This window comes from Hoplias malabaricus, chromosome 9 (assembly GCF_029633855.1).
Source record: "Hoplias malabaricus isolate fHopMal1 chromosome 9, fHopMal1.hap1, whole genome shotgun sequence".
In the NCBI taxonomy this organism is placed as follows: domain Eukaryota; kingdom Metazoa; phylum Chordata; class Actinopteri; order Characiformes; family Erythrinidae; genus Hoplias; species Hoplias malabaricus.
The window spans coordinates 11363737-11383292 of record NC_089808.1 but is presented as its reverse complement, the minus strand read 5'-3'; the positions used below and the strand labels follow the sequence as shown (position 1 = coordinate 11383292).

Here is a 19556-nt window from a genome sequence, read left to right as displayed (position 1 = left end):
AGTTTAAAACAAAGCAGTAATTAAACTCAGCTTTCCTGGAGGAAGGAAGGAGTGTGTGCTTGCCCTCACCATTTCACGTTAGTCTAATTGAATTGGTGGGTTCCGAGCTAACAGGTGGAGCTGGCAATTGCTAAATTGGGGAGAAAATTAGCTGGTGGAATAATGAGAGAGGAAGAACAAATCATTGAGAGCTTTGATGGCTGCTCAAAACCTTCCTCTATCCTTCAGCTTATGAGCTGGAAACCCTGTGAAACATGTTGTAAGTACATGTTACTTTTAACACCCTTCTGGCATCAGAAATTGGTGTAGCTTGTAGAAATTGTTGTCCCTTGGTGTTTAACATATATAAAAGTGTGGATTACAGAATTTAGTTTACTCCACAGATTCCATTCTATTTCCGACAATTTACAAAAGAAACATAATAGAAATTATTTCTATTATTTGATTTTTTCCAAAAATAAAAAAGTAACAATTTATACTATGTTTTATGTTTCTATATTTATTAGATGATTTACTTCATGGAACTAGGATGGCATGGTGGCGCAGCATGTAGCGTCGCAGTCATACAGCTCCAGGGACCTGGAGGTTGTGGGTTCGAGTCCTGCTCCGGGTGGGTTTCCTCCGGGTGCTCTGGTTTTCTCCCACAGTCCAAAAACACACGTTGGTAGGTGAATTGGTGACTCAAAAGTGTCCGTAGGTGTGAGTGTGTGTTGCCCTGTGAATGACTGGTCCCCCTACTGGGTGTATTCCCGCCTTGCACCCAATGATTCCAGGTAGGCTCTGGACCCCCCGCGACCCTAAATTGGATAAGCGGTTACAGATAATGGATGGATGGATTTTCTAAACTCCTTTCATTGCATTCGCAAAAACCAAAATTTCTCAAAACTGTTACAAACACATTCAAAACAGAATGTTGCCAAATGTGGAGCATTTCTGCAGTAACCATGCTGACATATATAATATCAGAATATTTACAGTGAAATGGAATAATAATTAGTCCAAAAAGCTGATTGCATTTTCAGCTGAAGTGGTTTTATCAAGGATTTATCAGGATAAACAGCAGTAGCCTCTTCCATGTTCTAAACCTTGGCCTCTTTAAGAGAGAGGCCAGATCGGTGCAACTTAACTGACAGTGTTTTTCCCCAACAAGTAAACCAACTTATGCACAGATGCAGAATAAAGGGTGCTGAAAAAAAAATACATTCCTGATCAATTCTTGTCACATGTACTCAGTACAATCAATAAAGTGAAAAGGTGCTCCTCCTGTTCTATAATGAAATACTGCTTTATATGAAAAAAATCAGTTGTGAAATCAAACTTCCATTGTGTGGCCAAACATTTAAAGACATTTGGTCATTCAATGTTCCTTTTGAAATGAAAATGTACTGCAGTCCACTCCTTTCTACTAGTAAAACCCCTATTCATTCATGTATTTCAAAATGGCATTTATTTATTTGAGACTAAAGTGCCTTATGTAACTCTTTTGTTCAGTGCACACAGATCTATAAACCTGCAAATAGTCCACTCCTTTCTTCTCTTACCACTTGCCTGCAGCTCATATGGAAAGACCCTCCCTGCAAGCTGATGAGGCTGGTTCCTTTTGTGTTGGCAACCCTGGCTGTCTGCAATTTGAAAGTGGAAATAGTCATAGTGTTGACCTTTTATTTTGCTGAATATACATCTGCTCGAATTTTGCCACATTTTGCTTCAGTAACAGACTTTTCAGCACAGAGAGCTGTATTATGACCAGGTAATGATGTTGGATGATTAGTTTTGGAACACACACCAATACTCATTCAGAGGGTATAGGATGATGTTCCATCACTCCAAAGAACACAGTTCCAATACTGGGGGCAGTTTATACCCCTCTAGCTGAAGTTTGGTATTGAGAATAGTGACATCAATCTCATGTATAGCTGCTCCAGAGCAACATTTCATTGATAAATGCTTATGTTTTGGGATTTTACAAGCAGTGTGTGCACAAACATGTGACTTGGCACCCATTTTATTCTTGCTAATGACTGCAAATATAGAACAAATACTCAACAACTGTTTTTACCTAGATGACACAATATTTACACTGTAGAGTGAACTGTAAAGCTGTAATCTCGGCAAGCAAAACAAACACATGATTTAACAAATACAATAAACTAAAGAAAACTGACTTTGTATGAACACTTTATTACAAAATAGAATGCGTCATATCATGGGCAGTGAGAAGCAACGGGTCTGAAAATATATAAATTTTCAACCATGCAATATACAGAACACTTTACAAACTTGAAGAACTATTAAAAACAAAACAAACCAAAAAAATAAAAAATAAAAAACACAAACATGAATAAACAATGCAATTTTTACAAGATGGGGATAATGTTGCTGCTACACTCACTTCAGTGTTTTTCTTCTTCCTGTTTTTTGTTTATTTTTTTGTACAAAAATTATAAAAATGCATTTGGAATAAAATACTTTACATTTCACAGATCGTTTCTTCTTTCTCAGCACCTACCCACACCTACATATCTTTAAATTATCTTACAAATAGAAACATATTTACAGTCTCCTAAACAGCATATTTCCTGTGGCCATTAAAATACAACTGTTCAACTCAGTGAAAGGAGAGAGAAGCCATTTGCCGAACCATGGAATCAAGAAACCTAGAAAAAGGGGGGAAAAAATAAATAAAATAAAAAACAAGAAATGGCTACCATGTTTCATGGCACTCTTCTGCAAATGATTTGTCCACGAAATAAAAATATTAAAACCTTAAACTAATCCTTTGGAAAAACATTCACAAAGCGTCAGAGTGGGAACATTGGTCCGTGATAAGTTTATTTGGCATTTTATATTTATTGGTTACAAACTTGAATCCTGGACTAGAAGATGTGTTTATAATGGGCATTTATAATAAACCTACAGTAAAGAAAAAAACTATTATTTGCATCCTCCCCGGTGATTTTCTTGCCACAATACACCTGATCAACAGATTCCTTCAGTTCTTGACAATTAACATTAATAATAATTTTAAAAAATGTACCCATAGCCCCCAAATGTAATCTATCAGCTGAGACCTGCTGATGCTGTCTGTAGGTTGCTTCTTTAGTTTTAGCACTGGAGCTAAAAGTTTAATATGATTGCTATTAAAAAAAATACCTTCAAAATAATAACTTTGCAGGAAGGAGAACTCCTTCAATGGAAGTCAGGTGCTGGGAATCAAAGCCTAGTTTATTGTATGGGGTGCAATGGTGTTACCCACCACATTGTACCAACCAGTTTTAATTATATCCTGTTTTAATTTGGGGAGACATTTGACCTTGTATATGAAAGACTGAGCATTCTTCCATGTGCTCAAACATCAAAAGATCCACAGATTCCGTGTGCAAGGCATTTTGGTCATAAAACATTAAGTTAATAAAATAAATAAATTAAAATCATAGCAATATTGCACAGTTGCAATATTTCAAAAATCACAGGCAGATGTTCTGAAATGGCTCAGCTCTAATCTCAAAAACAATATGTTATCTGACTATGCCACAAACAGTTAGTTGGTACAGCATGTAACACTGCTGACCAGGGTTCAATTCCCAACTCAGACAGGAACACAATGCTATACCTATAAATTCCTTGGGCAAGACTGCTAACACTGTTACATGATTAGGACCAGCTGCAGAATAGCATACAACTAAATGTTATATGTAAACATGTACAAAAGTACAGAAATAAATTTAGCGTTCCTGAAACTACTTAAATTAACCCTGTGTGTTAAGAGTCAAGGGTGCAATGGTTTAGGTGATGCTGATTGGTGGGCTAATAAGCCTCCATTTTTAGACGCATCAGCCTCATAGCTCCAGTGTCAAACTAAAACAATTATAACGTCAGGCAGGTCCTGGTTGATTAATTATGTTTGGGGTCAAGAGAAAAAAAAAGTGTGATCATTTTTTTCTGCCAAAATAGTTCATTAACAATGAGCTCTGATCCGGAGAATTAGAGATAAGGATACACCAAGTTTAAAAAGGTTTCTACTTGTTTAATTTCAGCCTTCCAACACTACCTGGCCCATTCGCTTAACACGTACCATACATGCATATTCTTACTTTCAGATCAATGCCACTTTCACCCACTAGCTAGATTTAACCCAATCATATGGTGCTACAAAGCTACCAACCAACACTGAAGTTAAGTGTTTCGGTCGAGGCGGCTTTTATTTTTATTTTTTTAAAGAGGCACAATACAAGCAGCCAACTAGAACAGAGGTTATTTACATGTTAGTCATGTCCCATCCACATGGATCTGTATATTTTTAAAAACTAAGATTTCCCTCCATACAAAAACAGTTTCCTTATCATGTCAGTCCGCTAGGGGGCCGTAGTACCCCTTAAAGAAAAAAATCAAAACCTCATAAAGCATGAGAGGTTTAATACCAAATCACTTCATACTCCGTATGTAGTGCACTATATGAGTCAAAGTTACTGAATCCATATCTTAATAGTGAATTACATATTTCTAATATAATATCATTTATATTTATTCATATGTTGAAATCTGGAATCAAGTGTTTCTGCACGTATACGTTGTAGTTTTATATCTTATCTAATTCACGATATATAAGGAGTGAGGATCTATTTGAATTTCAAACAGATAAAGACATGCTGTTTGACCTCAACATTTTGTCTGTAAACATGCTCGGGGAACGGTTAGTGACCTAAAATGCTGTTTTTGTGTAGAGGGGAGGCAGAAATGCAGATACATTTTTTTTTAAATACACAGATCTGTGTGGGTGGGGCTTTAAAGGCACAGTGACCAACCCAGACTGTTCAATTCTAAGGGATGGAGGGATGTTGAAAATGATCTGTTGTGAAGTTTTTTGGTACTTAAACACCAACATATGTTAGCGGTGACCTTGAACAGAAAAACAATGACACTAAAAGCATTAAATTCAGTTCCTGAATGTGAGTGCATTTCAAGATAATTTCTTAAGGTTATTCGCATCTAAAAATAGACGCTTTAACACTGGTGCACTGACACGTCAGTTCAACACCAAATCCTTAAGACGTCCGGTTAGACAATCCTCACTTTGGGCTCATTATCTTCTGCTCCATAAACCTGACTAAATTAAGCCCAAAATGAGTATCTTCTATATTGGACACACTTGAAGATGTCTGGTTAAGTTAAAAATTCTTTGTGAAACTACCCTCTGATATTCTCAGTTATCCGACAAATATAAGCCTAAATTCAAAATTATACAAGAGCTAAGAGGTCTTTGCCAATTCCTGCATGACAATCTTCAGATTTGGTTTAAGTTATCCAGCTTAAGTATACTTACAACAAACCTTGCTGCTGAAGTAGCTGATCAATTATAAGTGGCACATTTTAATCAGTGATTACCATACACCGTCCACAAAGAGCTTGCTTGCTAAGTTTTTGTGGGTAGCTTGAGACATTTTATGCATTCAGCATGATGTACATAGAACACAAAGAACCCAAACACTAAGGTCTGGTTATGACAACGAGCCAGTGAAGGAGAAAACAGAATGAGAGCAACAGACACCCTTCCTCTGCTTCTCTCTGTCCTCTTCCCTTGTTCGTATTCAGGCATGCAACCCTTCTGACAGCATAATTTACATTTAAATAGAAAAGAGACTGCAACCTGGCAAATGCACAAAAGCTCTCAACTAGGGGAAAATAAAAAGTGACAGAAAAAAAGACCAGCTTTCCTCCACTGCAGATCTTTTCTAAGAACAGATTTCTCTCTTCCTTGTTTGTCTTGTGCAAGATATGTCAGCATGTCATTAAAATCTTCAATGTTTCACTGTAATAAAATAGTTGAGAAAGATCACAGTTCTTCCCCTTCACTTGCATAGGTACAGCAATTTTGTGATTTTTTTTTCCTGATGTCATGGGTCAGGGAAAAAATTAACACACAACACTTCAGCCTGTCCTCCGTAGTTCAAAATATTTTCTCAATTAGCCAGAAATTTGAACTCAAACTTTCTTATTGCCAAACAACCATGAGTCAGAACTATTGAAAAACCTTTAACTTAAGATTTCTAGCTTCACTGAAAAAAAAAAAAAAATCTTTGTGACCTACCCCCTTGGCTTTGGCTTTTGAACTGAATAAAGGGTAAAGCTGGATAACTTAAATCAAAACTGAGGATAATTCAAGGAATGTTCTTTAATTCTAACTGATAATCTGAGGCAGAAAAGCACAAAATCTTATGGCATACGTTCTTAGAGGTTCTTTGGAGGAATACAACAAAGGAATCTTTAAAGAACTTTTAAACTGATGGTTCCACTGAAATAAACGTATCAATATATTCAAGTTTTAACATCTCCACATAATATAAAGGCTTTTCTTAGAATTATCTTTTCATGCCATGGACCATTTGTGAACTCTGTAAACCTCAGTAGAACACAACTGTAAGACTGGCAGTGTATAACACTATAGGTCAACTTCCTGGGAAAATGAAGGAAAGTCCTGGACTAAATGTTTTTTTTCCATGAAGAATCCCCATTCAGAATGTTGTGTAGTCAAGATGTAATTACTAAATGTAATCCTTGTCTAGCAAACTTGTCTAGTTGACCAGATGCACATAGCAGGTCTACCAGGTAATGGCACACCCATATTTTCAGAAATTTCAGAATATTATCTAGACTACATTGCCTAAGGTTCATTGCCTAACATGTAATCTTTGCACTTAAAGGAAAATGAAAAACCTGCAGTTTAACAAACCTCTATGCTTCCAGCCTTGTAGAATATTCTTAAAAAATGTATATGAGGACAAGGGCATAAGTCACAAAATGAGCTAAACTAACTGATGAGAAGGAAAAATGAGTGAGGAACTAAGGAGAAACTCTTTATACTTTTCCAAGTCTGGTAACCAACAAATGTGAATGGTTTTAACACTAAAAGGCAGGCTGATCCATCCCCAGAAGGAAAGTGGAATAAAAACAATCTTACACAAAAATTTGGCCAGCAGAACATAGGCTATGATTTGTGTTTGTCTTTCTTGTGTTTTTCTAGCTTTGTTTTCTTTGTTTTTAAATTAACAATGTCTTTAATGCCAAATTTAACCTTTTTAACAGAAACTTGAGGCTGGTCTCTACAGAGTAAACTTTAGCATCAACAAATACCCTGCCAGGACAACCATTGAGCTTATATTTAAAAAAAAGGGTCCAACTTGAGGTTCCATCAAAAGAAAAAACTATTTGGCTGCGTCACAACTCTTCCACAATCAGAACATAATCCTCTCGGTTTTCTCTGCTCTTTGGGAGGACACTTCCTCTTCACACAGAAACAGATATCACCTCTGTCGTCTTCATAATAAAACTGGATGCTATAAGCATGGCCTACCTCAACACCAAACCCACAGGAAACATGAACCAGAGGATACACAGTAGACTTCTGTCAGTTAGCAAAAATATATGAAAGTCTACCTCAGACTTCCCAAAATCCTGTGATACTTTCTCTTTAATGAAATTGTGTTCACACATTTATGTTCCTATTACCAGAATCAGGATCTAGGTTAAGACACAACATGTGCGCCTCATTGCAAGTTCTCAAGTGAAATTCCTTGTAAAACAGTAGAAAAAAAAAGCGCACACACAGTTGTGAGGGTTGCTAAGGCTTCACCCAGCACTCCAGGACATCTACCTGCTCTTCATGGGAAAGCAGATGATTCAAAGTATATCCAATCACGTTACAAAGTGTCCATGAGATGTCTTGTAATATTCCATTGAAAAAAAAAGGCGCACAGTCTCCAGGGAAGCTAAGGCTTCAGCTAACATTAGGCAGCATCCCGGGATATCCATCCGCTCTCTGTGAGAAAGTTGAGGATTCGTCTCTTCAACACTTTGTCCAGATAGCCAGGGAGGCGACTTTTTGCTGGGACACCTTGTCTTTTCTGCAGATGGTCCTTAATGATGATGGTCTTAACAGTTAAGTAACGAGCAGGACTCAAGTTCAGAGAGTTGCAAAGCACCTTCTCGCGGTCTGAAAGCAATTCAAAGCCCTGTAAATGCTCAATGGCTGCAAATTCCCCATCTTTTCCTTCTTCTTTGATGGCCCCACCCCCTCCACCCCCAGCTCCACCTCCTGTACCACCACCACCTCCGATTCCAGACGAGCCCCCCAACCCTCCACCGCCTCCACTACCCCTCTTGGAACTCTTGTTCTCTTTCCTTTTTTCTCGTTTGTGCCTTGCAGCCTCATATTCAGCCGATTCGTCTAGCCGAGTGATCCCATTGCGACGGTAGCGTTGTAATTCACGTACTTTTGCCCTCAAAGATCGTTCCTTGTGCATGTTGTCAAAAAATTCTTCAAACTCGCGGTGAGCCATAAACTGGCACAAAGGCCGCAACTTTATCCGCTGTTCACGCTCTTCCTTCGTGATCTTCCTCTTCGGTGTTGCAGACACCGACACAGATGTTGTTGCCACAGAACCCGCTGCCCCAGCCAATGTTGTAGCATTTGTCACTGTACCTCCACCAGTCAATCCAGGGCCACTCGCACCTCCTGACCCAGCTCCCCCTGTTCCACTCGACTTGTCCCGCTCTTTATCCTTCTTGTCCCGACCTAAAAAAGCAGGAACCAGGTTGTAGTCCCTCGCAATGTTCTTGCGCCTTTGCCGTTCCCTCAGTTTCCGAACATACATGTCCACATGGGCTCTTTTCATTTCAATCTCAACATCTTCATCATCGTAGTTGACAGACAGCCCACTGATGAGCTTTTCTGCCTCCTGGTCGTATTCAATCTCATAATCGTCCCGCAGAGGCATATATCCCAGCTGCTGCTGTTCAGCCACAGAAATGTCCAGTGGGGGTAAAGGTGTGGTCAGGCTGGGGGACAGGGGACCCCCACCAGGACATGTGTGATCTGTCACACGGTTGGGAATGCTATCAGGGATGCAGGCTTTACCCAGGTTGCCATGGATGTACATGTTAACGTAGTGTTCCATAACCTCCTGAGGGGTGCGAGAAGGTCCGACATGGGCAGCCATGTCCTCCTAAATCAATGAACAGAAGAAATAATGATCAGATACTGACAACAGTTTTTTGGTTTTTTTTACGGACTTTCCTCATGTTAAATTGCTAATTTTACCACCTTCGAACTCACTCTACAACACAATGCTACCAAAAATCTCCAACATATCTTTCTGCAACTGCAACCAAAGCTACATGAATGGGAGCTCAATGGAGGAGACCACTAACTGCAAATATAATCAGGCAGACGATCAGACAGAGAGTGAGAGCCAGTCTACATACCCACAATTTTAGAAAAATGTTTCCCATGACATATAAGTGTAAGATGCTCAAAGCCTCTTTAAAGAATAATTTAAAAAAATTAAAGTTTTACTAAAAACTGCAAAAACAAGAATACTATATAAACATGAGTAATGCTAAATATAAACCAATACCTAAAATATTTAGAAGTAGGCATTTCTACTAATCTACAAGCTAAGGGACCAGTAAATTAAATGTAAATATCCACATGTATTATAAATCTAACCATCTGTCAATTTTAAGATAGAATAAAAGTCACAGTAGGTATTTTGCAAGAAATTTCTTTAAGCAAAAGTAAAATATCAAGCAACCTTAATGAGAGACAATCTAAAAACCAGAATGCTCACAACAAACACAACTACACTGACCACTAAAATCATAACGCAATGCGGACACCTTTTTTCTGATAGGGCGCATGACTCTGCTGCTATAATAAACAATAAACAACATATTAGGGTGCTCACACTTGTAAAGTGAAGAGTTGAGCTGTTCTCTGATTGGTCAGTAGTTGATTTACTTGACACACAGACTTGACCCTTGTGGTGTTGACATACTGTGACAAGTCGTGCCTTTCTGCCGTGTTGCCAGATTGCATTGTTTGCAGTTAGGACATGGTGTTTTTTTTTTCTACCAATCTATTACTATCCATGCCACAAAAAAGACCCTCAAAATTAAAAATCACATAATAATATGTAACTTTGACTTAGCAGTCAGTTTCTTTCTTTCGACCTAGCACTGCACATCAGTGCTCTTTTAGGAAAGTATAGGAAAGTTTTACACTCAGTAGATGCCTAGCAGTTTCTACTCTTTTCTAACCAAGCTAACTGGAAGAAGCCTATTATCTGAGTTCAAAATTGTAGTTTAACAGATGTTTTACACCAAGTGCTTTAGCATTCTGCATGTTCTGTTCCTCTCAAATCAATCTAACCATTAAAAAAATCTCTCAATCCTAAGAATATTTCATACCTATTTGCTGTTCAATATTTTCTGATGAATCTAACCTCAATTTAATAACTAGCCTATGATTTGAGTTTGTGTTTATGTTGTACCTTGTTGGCATCCAGTAGGCTCTGCTACTTTCTGATCAGTCTAACCCTAATTACCAACCAGTTTAGGAGTTGATTTTTTATCTTACATTGTACCTAGATAATGGTCACTATATTTTGTCTTTTCTGACCCATGTTCACGGTCCAAATCTATAATAAAAATCTAAGCATTTGTCAATATTCAAGTTTACCTATATTTTCCAAGTGAATGTCCAAACCTGAGGTATAACTACTTTTTAATTGATTTGTTTCCCTTGGTTGACTTTCTTAAGGAGCAGGCTCATCAATCTTCTGCCCTGAATGAGCATATACTAGAGATGAAGTGAGGGTAAGTGTAGTTGTGGAGTTAAAGTACAGTGTAGTGTTTGTACCCAGTTTCCGAAGCCGTACTGCTCGATGGCGTCCAGCAGACTCTGCTCTTCTCTGCCGGTCCATCCTCCCTCGGCCTCAGCTCCCCACAGCGCGAACCGTCCTCCGTCCAGCTGCCGGTACCCGTGCCAGCGGCGGTGTGTGCCTATCTCTGCCCCGGCGCTAAAGCAGTCAGGACACAGCTCGATATCTGCACAGTCCGTGCAGCGCAGCCGCAGCTCGCTCACGTCCGACAGACAGTTCACACAGTACTTCTTACACAGGTCCGCCATTACTGCTGCACTGATACTGACACCGCTGCTGCTGCTGCCGCCCTTCCGCGCATGCGCTGCGCTCCGCCCCCCGCACGCCTCATATCAATCACACGCTTACGTGCAGCAAGACGCTCATGAATATTCATAAACAAGCATCGATGACAAAGCTGATTGGCTCTAAAAATGCCGTCTCCGGGGCAACGTGTAGGAAAACACGAATTTGTTTCTTTCTTTTATTATTGAATGAGAGTTGCAGGGAAGGTGAGTGTTTAGGGCTAACATCGAATATTTAATAGAAAAAATATTGCTCTGTTTATTACGATATATTCGTTAAAGTGTATTATAACTACTCTTATGGAAACACAGAAACATGTATTTGTCGTTCTTAGTTATCATTTTGTGTTTCTGTTAAATTAATTTTTATTCTTTCTATCTGTTAATTCATCTTTCTGTGTACATGTCAAAGTATTGCTCTATTTATTTGTAGGTCTAGCTTTTATTTTTCTATATGCCTGTTGATTTATCTCTGTCCAACTGTTTCTAACATCTTTTCATCTTAATATTAACAGATGTAACTTATATAAACACATGTTTTTAAATGGCAAGCACGTATTATTATTGCCTTACACACAAACTGTCTGTTTGACTGCCTGTGTCTATTTTTCTATTTCTCAATTTATCTATCACAACCCCACTCAGTGGGGTCTTGTTTCTCCTTCTCCAGCAGATCTGGTGGAGGTTTGTCCTCCAAACACAGGTTTTCTGGTTCTGGACAGTGTTGTGTCAGTGCCTTAAAGTTCTATGTGAAATATTGTAATGAGCTTACATGAATGCCACAACAATGAACATTACTAGTAAGAATTTAAAATGTTTCATTTTGATGAGTCCCAACTTCCAAGAGAAGATGTAAGCTGCAGTGGGAGGTGCTTAATGAGCAGGAGAACTGTCAATCATTTTCAACGCCAACCAATCACATTTCAAATTTCAGTTGTCAACAACTTTTTTTTTATGGTGTTCATTGTTTCCTGACCAGGCTACTTGAATGCAAACATGTCACACAGTTCAAAGTCACTGTGGTGTGTTCTTCCTGTGTCTTTGTGGGTGTCCTCTGGGTGCTTGGGTTTCCTTCCACAGTCCAGAAACACATGCTGTTTGGTGGATTGGCTACTCAGAAATATCCATTGGTGTGAGTGTGTGAGTGAAAATGTGATTGTGTGTGCGCAGTGATTTTAGATAGGCTCTGGACCCACCTCAACCCTGAATTCAATAAGTGGTTACAGACTATAAAAGAATGAATGAATGACTACTAAATTGGAACTAATGAGGAGTCAATAAGCAGTCAATTCCAAGGCTGAGCCTTTCTGCATTGAACCTGCTATGTTACAAGGACAGTCTTGAATAGGCAGAATCACACAGCCAGTGATTCTTAAGGCATACATCTAAGGAAATAATTCAATTAATGTGCTGGGCAGGGCTTCTAAACTTCAGAAAAGTGGCCAAGGTTTAAGAAGAGAAAGAGGTGTGTTCTTTAGCATTTTCTTAGATTTGTGCATACTGAATGAAGGCAAAGGTGTAGAGTCAATGAATAACCCAGTGGGACTTTAGATGTCTACCACAAAATGTTATTCCTTTACACACACAAATTTATTTTTGTTTATTTGCCTGTTTATCTGCTTACCAGTCTGTCTGTCTGTGTCTATTTATCTTTCTGTTGATTAATGTGTCTGTAAACTGTGGTGGACTCAGAGATTGATATTGAGACACAGCTATTCTGCCAACAAGCAACCTTTTTTAAATACCCTAACAAGGGCAATAGTGCAGAATGGAGCACATGAATGGGGCAGTATTTGAAAGTGGGAGTTGCTAAGCATGGACGCTTCATTGTGAGCCCCCAAGCCCCACGCAGAATCCGGCATCTGCTACAATATGTTTATTTAGCCCGACCCACTCAACTAAATATTCATCAATATGTGTTGTGTGGTACTTGCAGTTTGCATTACAGCTCTGCGTTAACCTGTATAATGGTATGTTTGTGCACATGACCAGACCATGAAAACCAAAGAACCAGAGAAAATATATACATGCCGTGAAAACCAAAATTACTGATCTAAAGAGCATTTCCCTTTATCAGATTTCATGGAATCGGATAATGGATTGAATCCAATCTAAGAAATCACAAGAGGTATTTACATAATCACTTGAACAATCAGATAACTGCAAACATTTCATAACAATCATATTATTGTTGTGCATATATACACACTTAATAAATAACTTAATTCCATTGCTGGTGTTCAGAAAATGGCAGAGATTTCAGTGGAGGATGCGAGCCTTGATACATACAACTCAGAGGAGATGAAGGGAGTGGATTCTGCTGTAAACAGCAAGGAAGCAAATGTTTCTGAGGTTTCCACAGACCCTGAGGAAGTAGGGAAAGCAGAGTCTGCTGCAGGAGAACATTCAGACACTGTTCCTGTGAACTGTGCAGAGACTGATGAGCCTCTGGTTATTGGAGAAGAGTCTGAAAATGCCATGCACTTATCAGACCAAAGAGCTTGCACAGATCTTCCAACCAGTGAAACGTTTGAGGAGGGTGAAGCTCCAGATGTTGAGCTCCTCATTGGAGAGCATCACTCCCAGGAGGACAGTGTTAAACCTGAGGATGAGATGGAAGATGACGGGCTTTTGGTGCTGGATACACACACTCCAGAACCAGAAAACCTGTGTTTGGAGGACAAACCTCCACCAGATCTGCTGGAGAAGGAGAAACACGACTTCCAAGTCAACTATGAGGAAATGTTAGAGCTTTTACAGGACCTGCAGATGGAGAGAGACAAACTCAGCTATGTCAACTCCCAGCTACAGGTGAGATTTGTCTATACAATATATGGAAAAATGTATGCACACCTGTTGTATGTTCTTCAAATATTTCTTTTTAAATCAAGGATATCAATAAGTAGTTTTGCAGTTTTGCTGATGTAACAGTTTCTGTTCTTCTAAGGAATAGTTATACTAGATTTTGTAACATTTCTGTGAGAATTTGATGGCAATCTGCCACATTAGTGAAGTCAGGTGCTGATACTGGATGAGTAGATTTGTATCTCACAATCTGCCTCTGGTTATCCCATTAATAGTAGCAAGTCACCTCGGCTAGGCATGCCTTGATGCGCTTTTTAGCTCTCGTCCCTGGTCACTTTTCAATTAGCACTGTTACCCAGCAAAATGAAGCTGGTGGCATTGCAAAACCTACTCTCTAACAGGAACCACGAGCTTTGAAAACCACAACATCTATGTTACAAGCTGTTTACTACCCGCCACAATAATGAACTACAATTGTGAGGCACATAAAAACAAATGTGATCTCTACTGTAGCTTGGAGATCTTATAGATAGTTTGTTTGTGTTGGAAATTTGCATTGCGTGATGATTGACAAGTCTCTCTGGCCAATCAGCGCTATGCAAGATTTACCGTCATGTTTAGTCCCTACTCAGCTTGTTTGTAAGTGCATGCAAGCAAGTACTAAAAAGTACCAGATTTGCCTAGTGTAAAAGCCAAAAAAAAACAACAAAAAAAAAACAAGCCAAACCAGGTAGGTACCATGCAGTGGAAAAGCTCCAATTGGATGGTACTTGATCTACACTCCTTTAGTTAATGCAATGAGCATGGTAACGTTAACAGCTGTTCCAGAGCTTGATATTTCATGGTTTTTTATTGAGATTATACAAGCTGTGCACACATTTGTGCATTTTAAAATAGCAGAATTAAATAATTTGAAGTGCCTACAAATGTTTACACATGCAATGTATCTACAGTGTATACAATTTATGGAGGATATTGAAAATATCTTATAGTCCAAAACAGAAATGTTCATAAACATGTAAAACTGAATATGTTATGCCAAAGTGGGCTAAAATTGAACCTCAACAAATAAATAGCTAATGACTTATTACTAAAAATGTAGCCATTTAAGGTGTAATAGTCAATTGTGATTATACATATAGATTTACTAGTAGTAATTTGTGTATTCATAATTATTTCCTCTTCAGTTTCTTTGCAAATACTTGTTTCATATTAGGACACACTTTAATTACAAATTCATATCCATTAACCAGGTCAAGCTTGCTGACTACTTCCACAAAAAGATGGGTCAAGATCTTCACCCAGAGCGAGAAAATGTCATAAATGTCCAGCAGCAGTGCTACCAGAAATATCTGGATATGATGGAGGGTCTGAAGTGGCAGCAACTTCATGACCTGGAGCTCCACCAGCAGCAGGAGGAGGAACAGAAGAGGCAGAGCCAGGAGAAGCTGGAGCAGTTGCAGCAGGAGTGGAGAGCTCAACAAGAGGTGGAGTACAAGCTAATTGTTGCAGCTTTGACGAAGATGCTTGGTAAACAGGCAGCTCAGACCAAGGCAGAGCAGCTCCAGCAAGCAGAGCAGAAAAAACAGCAAGAGCTTGTCACTGTTAGGCTGGAGAACATCAAGCTGAAGATCAGGATGGAACCTGAGATGAAGGCTGGGAAAAAGCTGATTGAAGGGTGGCATCCAATTGATATTGAACAACTGAAGATTGAGAACCAGACTTACAATGAGAAGATAGAGGAACGCAATGAAGAACTGCTGAAACTAAGGAGGAAAATCACCAACACTGTGCAGGTGTGGCAGTATAATTATTTCATTAAGCAAATAGGCAATCCACTCTTAAATGAGCAAGCAGTGATATGAAAAACAAGCATTTAAATCAGGCCTGGTTCTTGACTGCTTTGTTTGGGGTTGGCAGTAATACATAATGGATGGGCAAGCCTTTAGTCTCATTTAGGAAGCTAGAACTGTATTCTGGGTTTGATCTGAGCAGGTATGCCAGTTCAGTTTAGGGACTGCATACTTCTAAGGACACATTTATAGGTTGATTACATCCCAGAAGTATAATTATGTCCCATTTCCAAGAATCCTTCTCATGTGGCCGAAAAACACATCCAGAATATGCATAAACAACTGCGATAGAAACATTTTCCAGTTCCTTTTTTTGTTAATTTGTTAATTTAAATCTGTTTTTGTTAATAAGGTTAGTCTTTTTCGTGTATGTGTATCAGAAAGTTTGTTCAAGTCTTCTCTACACAGACAGACAAGCTTCATGTGCGTATGTGTTTCTCTTATATGTTTGTATTTCTCTCTCTCTCTCTCTCTCTCTCTCTCTCTCTGCTGTGCTGATTGGTTGTGTGAGTTCAGTTTAGAGTCAAATATTTTCCTGCTCTCTACATAGTTCTACACTCAAACACGGCATGACATGTAGAACTGAGAGGCATTTGGGCCTGAGCAATACGTACACAAATTTCTGTGGAATATAATGTGTAATATCTGTGTAGGGATCAAAAATTAATAATTCTCATAGTGAAATACAAATATCATTTGTGATTCAGAAAATTGCTACATCTACATCCACATACAGTACTGTTACTAATGAATTTATATTTTTGATACACTAACAGGCTTTCAATATTTGATAAAAGTTATAGTTGTTGACACACAGCTGTAGTGACATGTGTAGTGAGTTCATTAATATAATGTTGCCTTTTAGTTATCCAAGGATGTTATTTCGTGTGTTAGAGGTAATCAGTTAAAACCCCTTGGAACCCATTTTGAAATTTTGTATTTTTTTGTATAATTCTAAACTTGGATGTTATATGACAAAGCAAAGTTGAAATAAAAAACAGAAATATGATAAATATCTCCTCAAAAATGACCAAAATATGCACCTTAGAGCTCTCTGAAAACAATGTGGGCGTGGTCCAATATAATTATTGACCATGTGTGACTGACATCTCTCTATCACTGGAGAACAGAATGCTGTTTACATTACCATGGCAACACACAGCTCCGATACAGAGCAGTCACTGGGTTTTTACTCTGAACTGCGGTTGTCATTTTACACAAGATAACATTACACAATAAAATGGCACAGGCGGGTAGAAATGTCTTTTGTCTTTTATATGTCTGTGGTGTGGTTTCGCGTTAGTATTTTTATACATGTTAACATAATTGTATGTACTGGATGCCTTTTAGAGTGACTGCTGACCACGTGTGACTTTTATCTGCGCCGCTACACACGTCGGCCCAGTGTGGCCACCATCTGCAATGTGCTGCCGACCGAGTGGGTCAAGATTAATTCAAGTTTGTTCTGTATTGTTTTGTGTTCTGTTTGCTTTGTTTATGTCTTTCACTCTCTCCCCATAGCTTGGTTAATAGCTGGATAGCTAGCTAAATCGTTTACTGATGTCTCCTAAGCTTTAGCTTACCAGTCTCTTCGACTCAAAGAAGAGGCGTGGCTATGGTAACCTTTGTGATTGGTCAGGGTAATACTGACATAAGCATTCCCCACTTTTGGACTGCCCATTCTACATTGAGAGGAGAGCAGTACTGGTCATTTTTGAGGAGAGATTTATCATATTTCTGATTTTTTTTTAAACATTGCTGACCATTTCACATAACATCCATGTTTAGAAATATAAAAAAAAGACAAAAATTCAAAATGGGTTTCCAGAGGCTTTAAACATGAATAAACATGAATCCACTGCCATATGAATAAACTTCACAAATAAATTATGCTCAGTGTTTGCAAGACATTAAGGCTGTATCTGCACTCTCAGGTACTGACCCATGTGAAGAACAAGCTCCAGTTTGTTCAGACAGAGAATCAGATGAAACAAGCTGAGCTGTCTGATATGAATGCTGCGCTGTCCAGGAAGCAGGACGTTTTAACTCAGACAAAGCAGGCAAGGGACGCTCTGCGGGCAGATAACCTGCATCTGCGTCAGACCTCTGGCCTTCTGGGAAACAAACCGCTGCTCAGAGACTTTGAGCAGAAAGTGGACACCTGCGAGAGTCTGGAGGCCAAACTGGAGACTCTGAAGAGGCGCCATGCTGAACTGACTCTAAAGTGTGCTGGAGTGAAGAAAAAATTGGAGCAGAGCAGAACAATGGACCACTGACCCACCCACCCACACGTACATACACACAGACACACATAACAATGACACTAACAATAAAAATAACTCACCCACTGCTTGGAACAAATATAAATATAGGTTTTTCTGCAGTTTAGAAATTATAAATATTATATATGTCATGCTAGGTTTTTTCCAACATGTCAAATTCACAAATGCAAATAATCAGTAATTCTTTGGTCATATGTAAGTTATTTGGTCATATGTGCCTAAATGTTTGCATATGATAAGTAATATCTATACCACTGTGCATTCTTTTAAATTCTTACTAAGTCTGTTATTTTTCTGAATAAATGAACCAGCAGGGTGTTCTTCACTCCTGTGTATATTTGAATCAAAGTTTGAATCAAATGACTGTTCCTTTGATATTTAATGAATTGTATTTTGAATTTTCTTCTTAGTGTGATGTCAGAATTATCCCATAATGAAACCACTTAAACCACTGTTTCAGCTTGTTTTCATGAAATGAAAGGGTATGAGGGCGACATCAGTGGTTGTCACCCTTTCATTTCATGAAAACAAGCTGAAACACAGGTCATGGGTGACTTGCATATTTAAGAAGCTTCCATTGATATGGAGACATTCTGTCAAGATATCTTTTCCTGGGAAGTCAATGTTTTTATTTTTTCAGCATGGCAATGCCAGGCCTCTGTAAATTCTGTATGTGCTACAACAACCTGGTTTTGTAGACACAGAGTGAATGTGACCTGCCTGCAGTCCAGATCTGTTTCCCATGGCACATTATGAAGAGCAAAGTCAGGCAATGGTGACTATATATATATATATATATATATATATATATTAAAAAACAAAACAAAACAAAACAAAACTTATTTTCAAGAAATAGCCCAATCTCAAGAAATATGTACTGCATCATTTACTTCATAAACACCTGCAACTTTTGGCTTAATAGCAGTTGTGCAGTTGTACATTAAAGGTCTGTTTGTGACAGTACTTTAAAGTACTCTGTCCATTCTGCTGCGTTTATGTCAATAGTAAGTGCTTTAACACTTAGTTATTAATATCACAGCATCCACCAGTCTGATCAAGCTGAACATTTGCCTGCTGCTTGCTCAGGGATATATGTGAGAATTTCAGGACAACTGAATATGTTAAAAATTCTGACCACCATCGGCCAACTGCTATTTGACAGGCTTAAAAATGGCCAGTTATCATAATATTTTACAGTTATAATACTGCCCTTATGTGTTTCCCTGTAAACATAACCTTTGGCCACTTGGAGGCGCTAATGCTAATGAAAAAACTACTTTTACAGTTTTGACAGACTTTTACAGTTCCCCTCAAACCTGTGTGAAAATGTTAAAACACATTTCTAACAAGTACAGCTGCCACCTGCCATCAGAGTCGTTGTCATGAAGGACATTTTCACATAGCCTATCACTTTTGGTGCATGTGGCTCATTAGGATGCTTTATAAAGCCTGAGGAACAGTATTTATGCAAATGACCATTTTAATAGTAAAAAAAAATTAATTCAAGTAAGAGTTCAAACCTGTATCAAATGTTATTTAAATATACATCAAATGTTTAGATTTTTTCAGTATGGCTTATTTATTTATTTATTTATTTATTTATTATTTTACATA

General features: G+C 38.4%; 2 protein-coding genes across 4 annotated transcripts; one reads left to right on the top strand and one right to left on the bottom strand.

The window, feature by feature from the left end:
* Window positions 1-2200: 2200 nt before the first annotated feature.
* On the bottom strand, window positions 2201-10992 carry tada2b (transcriptional adaptor 2B). Of its 3 annotated transcripts, none has more exons than XR_010804201.1 (3): window positions 10697-10992; window positions 7352-9002; window positions 2201-2657 (listed from the first exon to the last, which is right to left on the bottom strand). XR_010804201.1 is itself a non-coding variant. In XM_066681070.1 (2 exons), exons 1-2 carry the CDS (start codon window positions 10964-10966, stop codon window positions 7785-7787), a joined length of 1488 nt encoding a protein of 495 aa, XP_066537167.1. In that variant the 5' UTR covers window positions 10967-10992; the 3' UTR covers window positions 2201-7784. The 3 variants fall into 3 exon arrangements, 1 of the variants encoding a protein (XP_066537167.1); XR_010804202.1 differs by having other exon boundaries at window positions 7652-9002; XM_066681070.1 differs by having other exon boundaries at window positions 2201-9002.
* Window positions 10993-11094: 102 nt separating this feature from the next.
* Window positions 11095-18244, top strand: cfap184 (cilia and flagella associated protein 184). The gene is made up of 5 exons (XM_066681072.1): window positions 11095-11209; window positions 13080-13130; window positions 13247-13813; window positions 15061-15603; window positions 17595-18244. The coding sequence occupies exons 3-5, from the start codon at window positions 13250-13252 to the stop codon at window positions 17934-17936; spliced, it is 1449 nt and encodes a 482-aa protein (XP_066537169.1). The 5' UTR covers window positions 11095-11209; window positions 13080-13130; window positions 13247-13249; the 3' UTR covers window positions 17937-18244.
* The last annotated feature ends 1312 nt before the right edge of the window (window positions 18245-19556 follow it).

Excerpts from the sequence above, each read along its gene's own strand:
- tada2b (XM_066681070.1), bottom strand. The coding sequence starts at position 10,966 with ATGGCGGACCTGTGTAAGAAGTACTGTGTGAACTGTCTGTCGGACGTG. Across the intron at positions 9,003-10,696 it reads AGTACGGCTTCGGAAACTGG|GAGGACATGGCTGCCCATGT; the intron begins GTACAAACACTA and ends TCATTGATTTAG.
- cfap184 (XM_066681072.1), top strand. The coding sequence starts at position 13,250 with ATGGCAGAGATTTCAGTGGAGGATGCGAGCCTTGATACATACAACTCA. Across the intron at positions 13,814-15,060 it reads ATGTCAACTCCCAGCTACAG|GTCAAGCTTGCTGACTACTT; the intron begins GTGAGATTTGTC and ends TCCATTAACCAG. Across the intron at positions 15,604-17,594 it reads AAATCACCAACACTGTGCAG|GTACTGACCCATGTGAAGAA; the intron begins GTGTGGCAGTAT and ends CTGCACTCTCAG.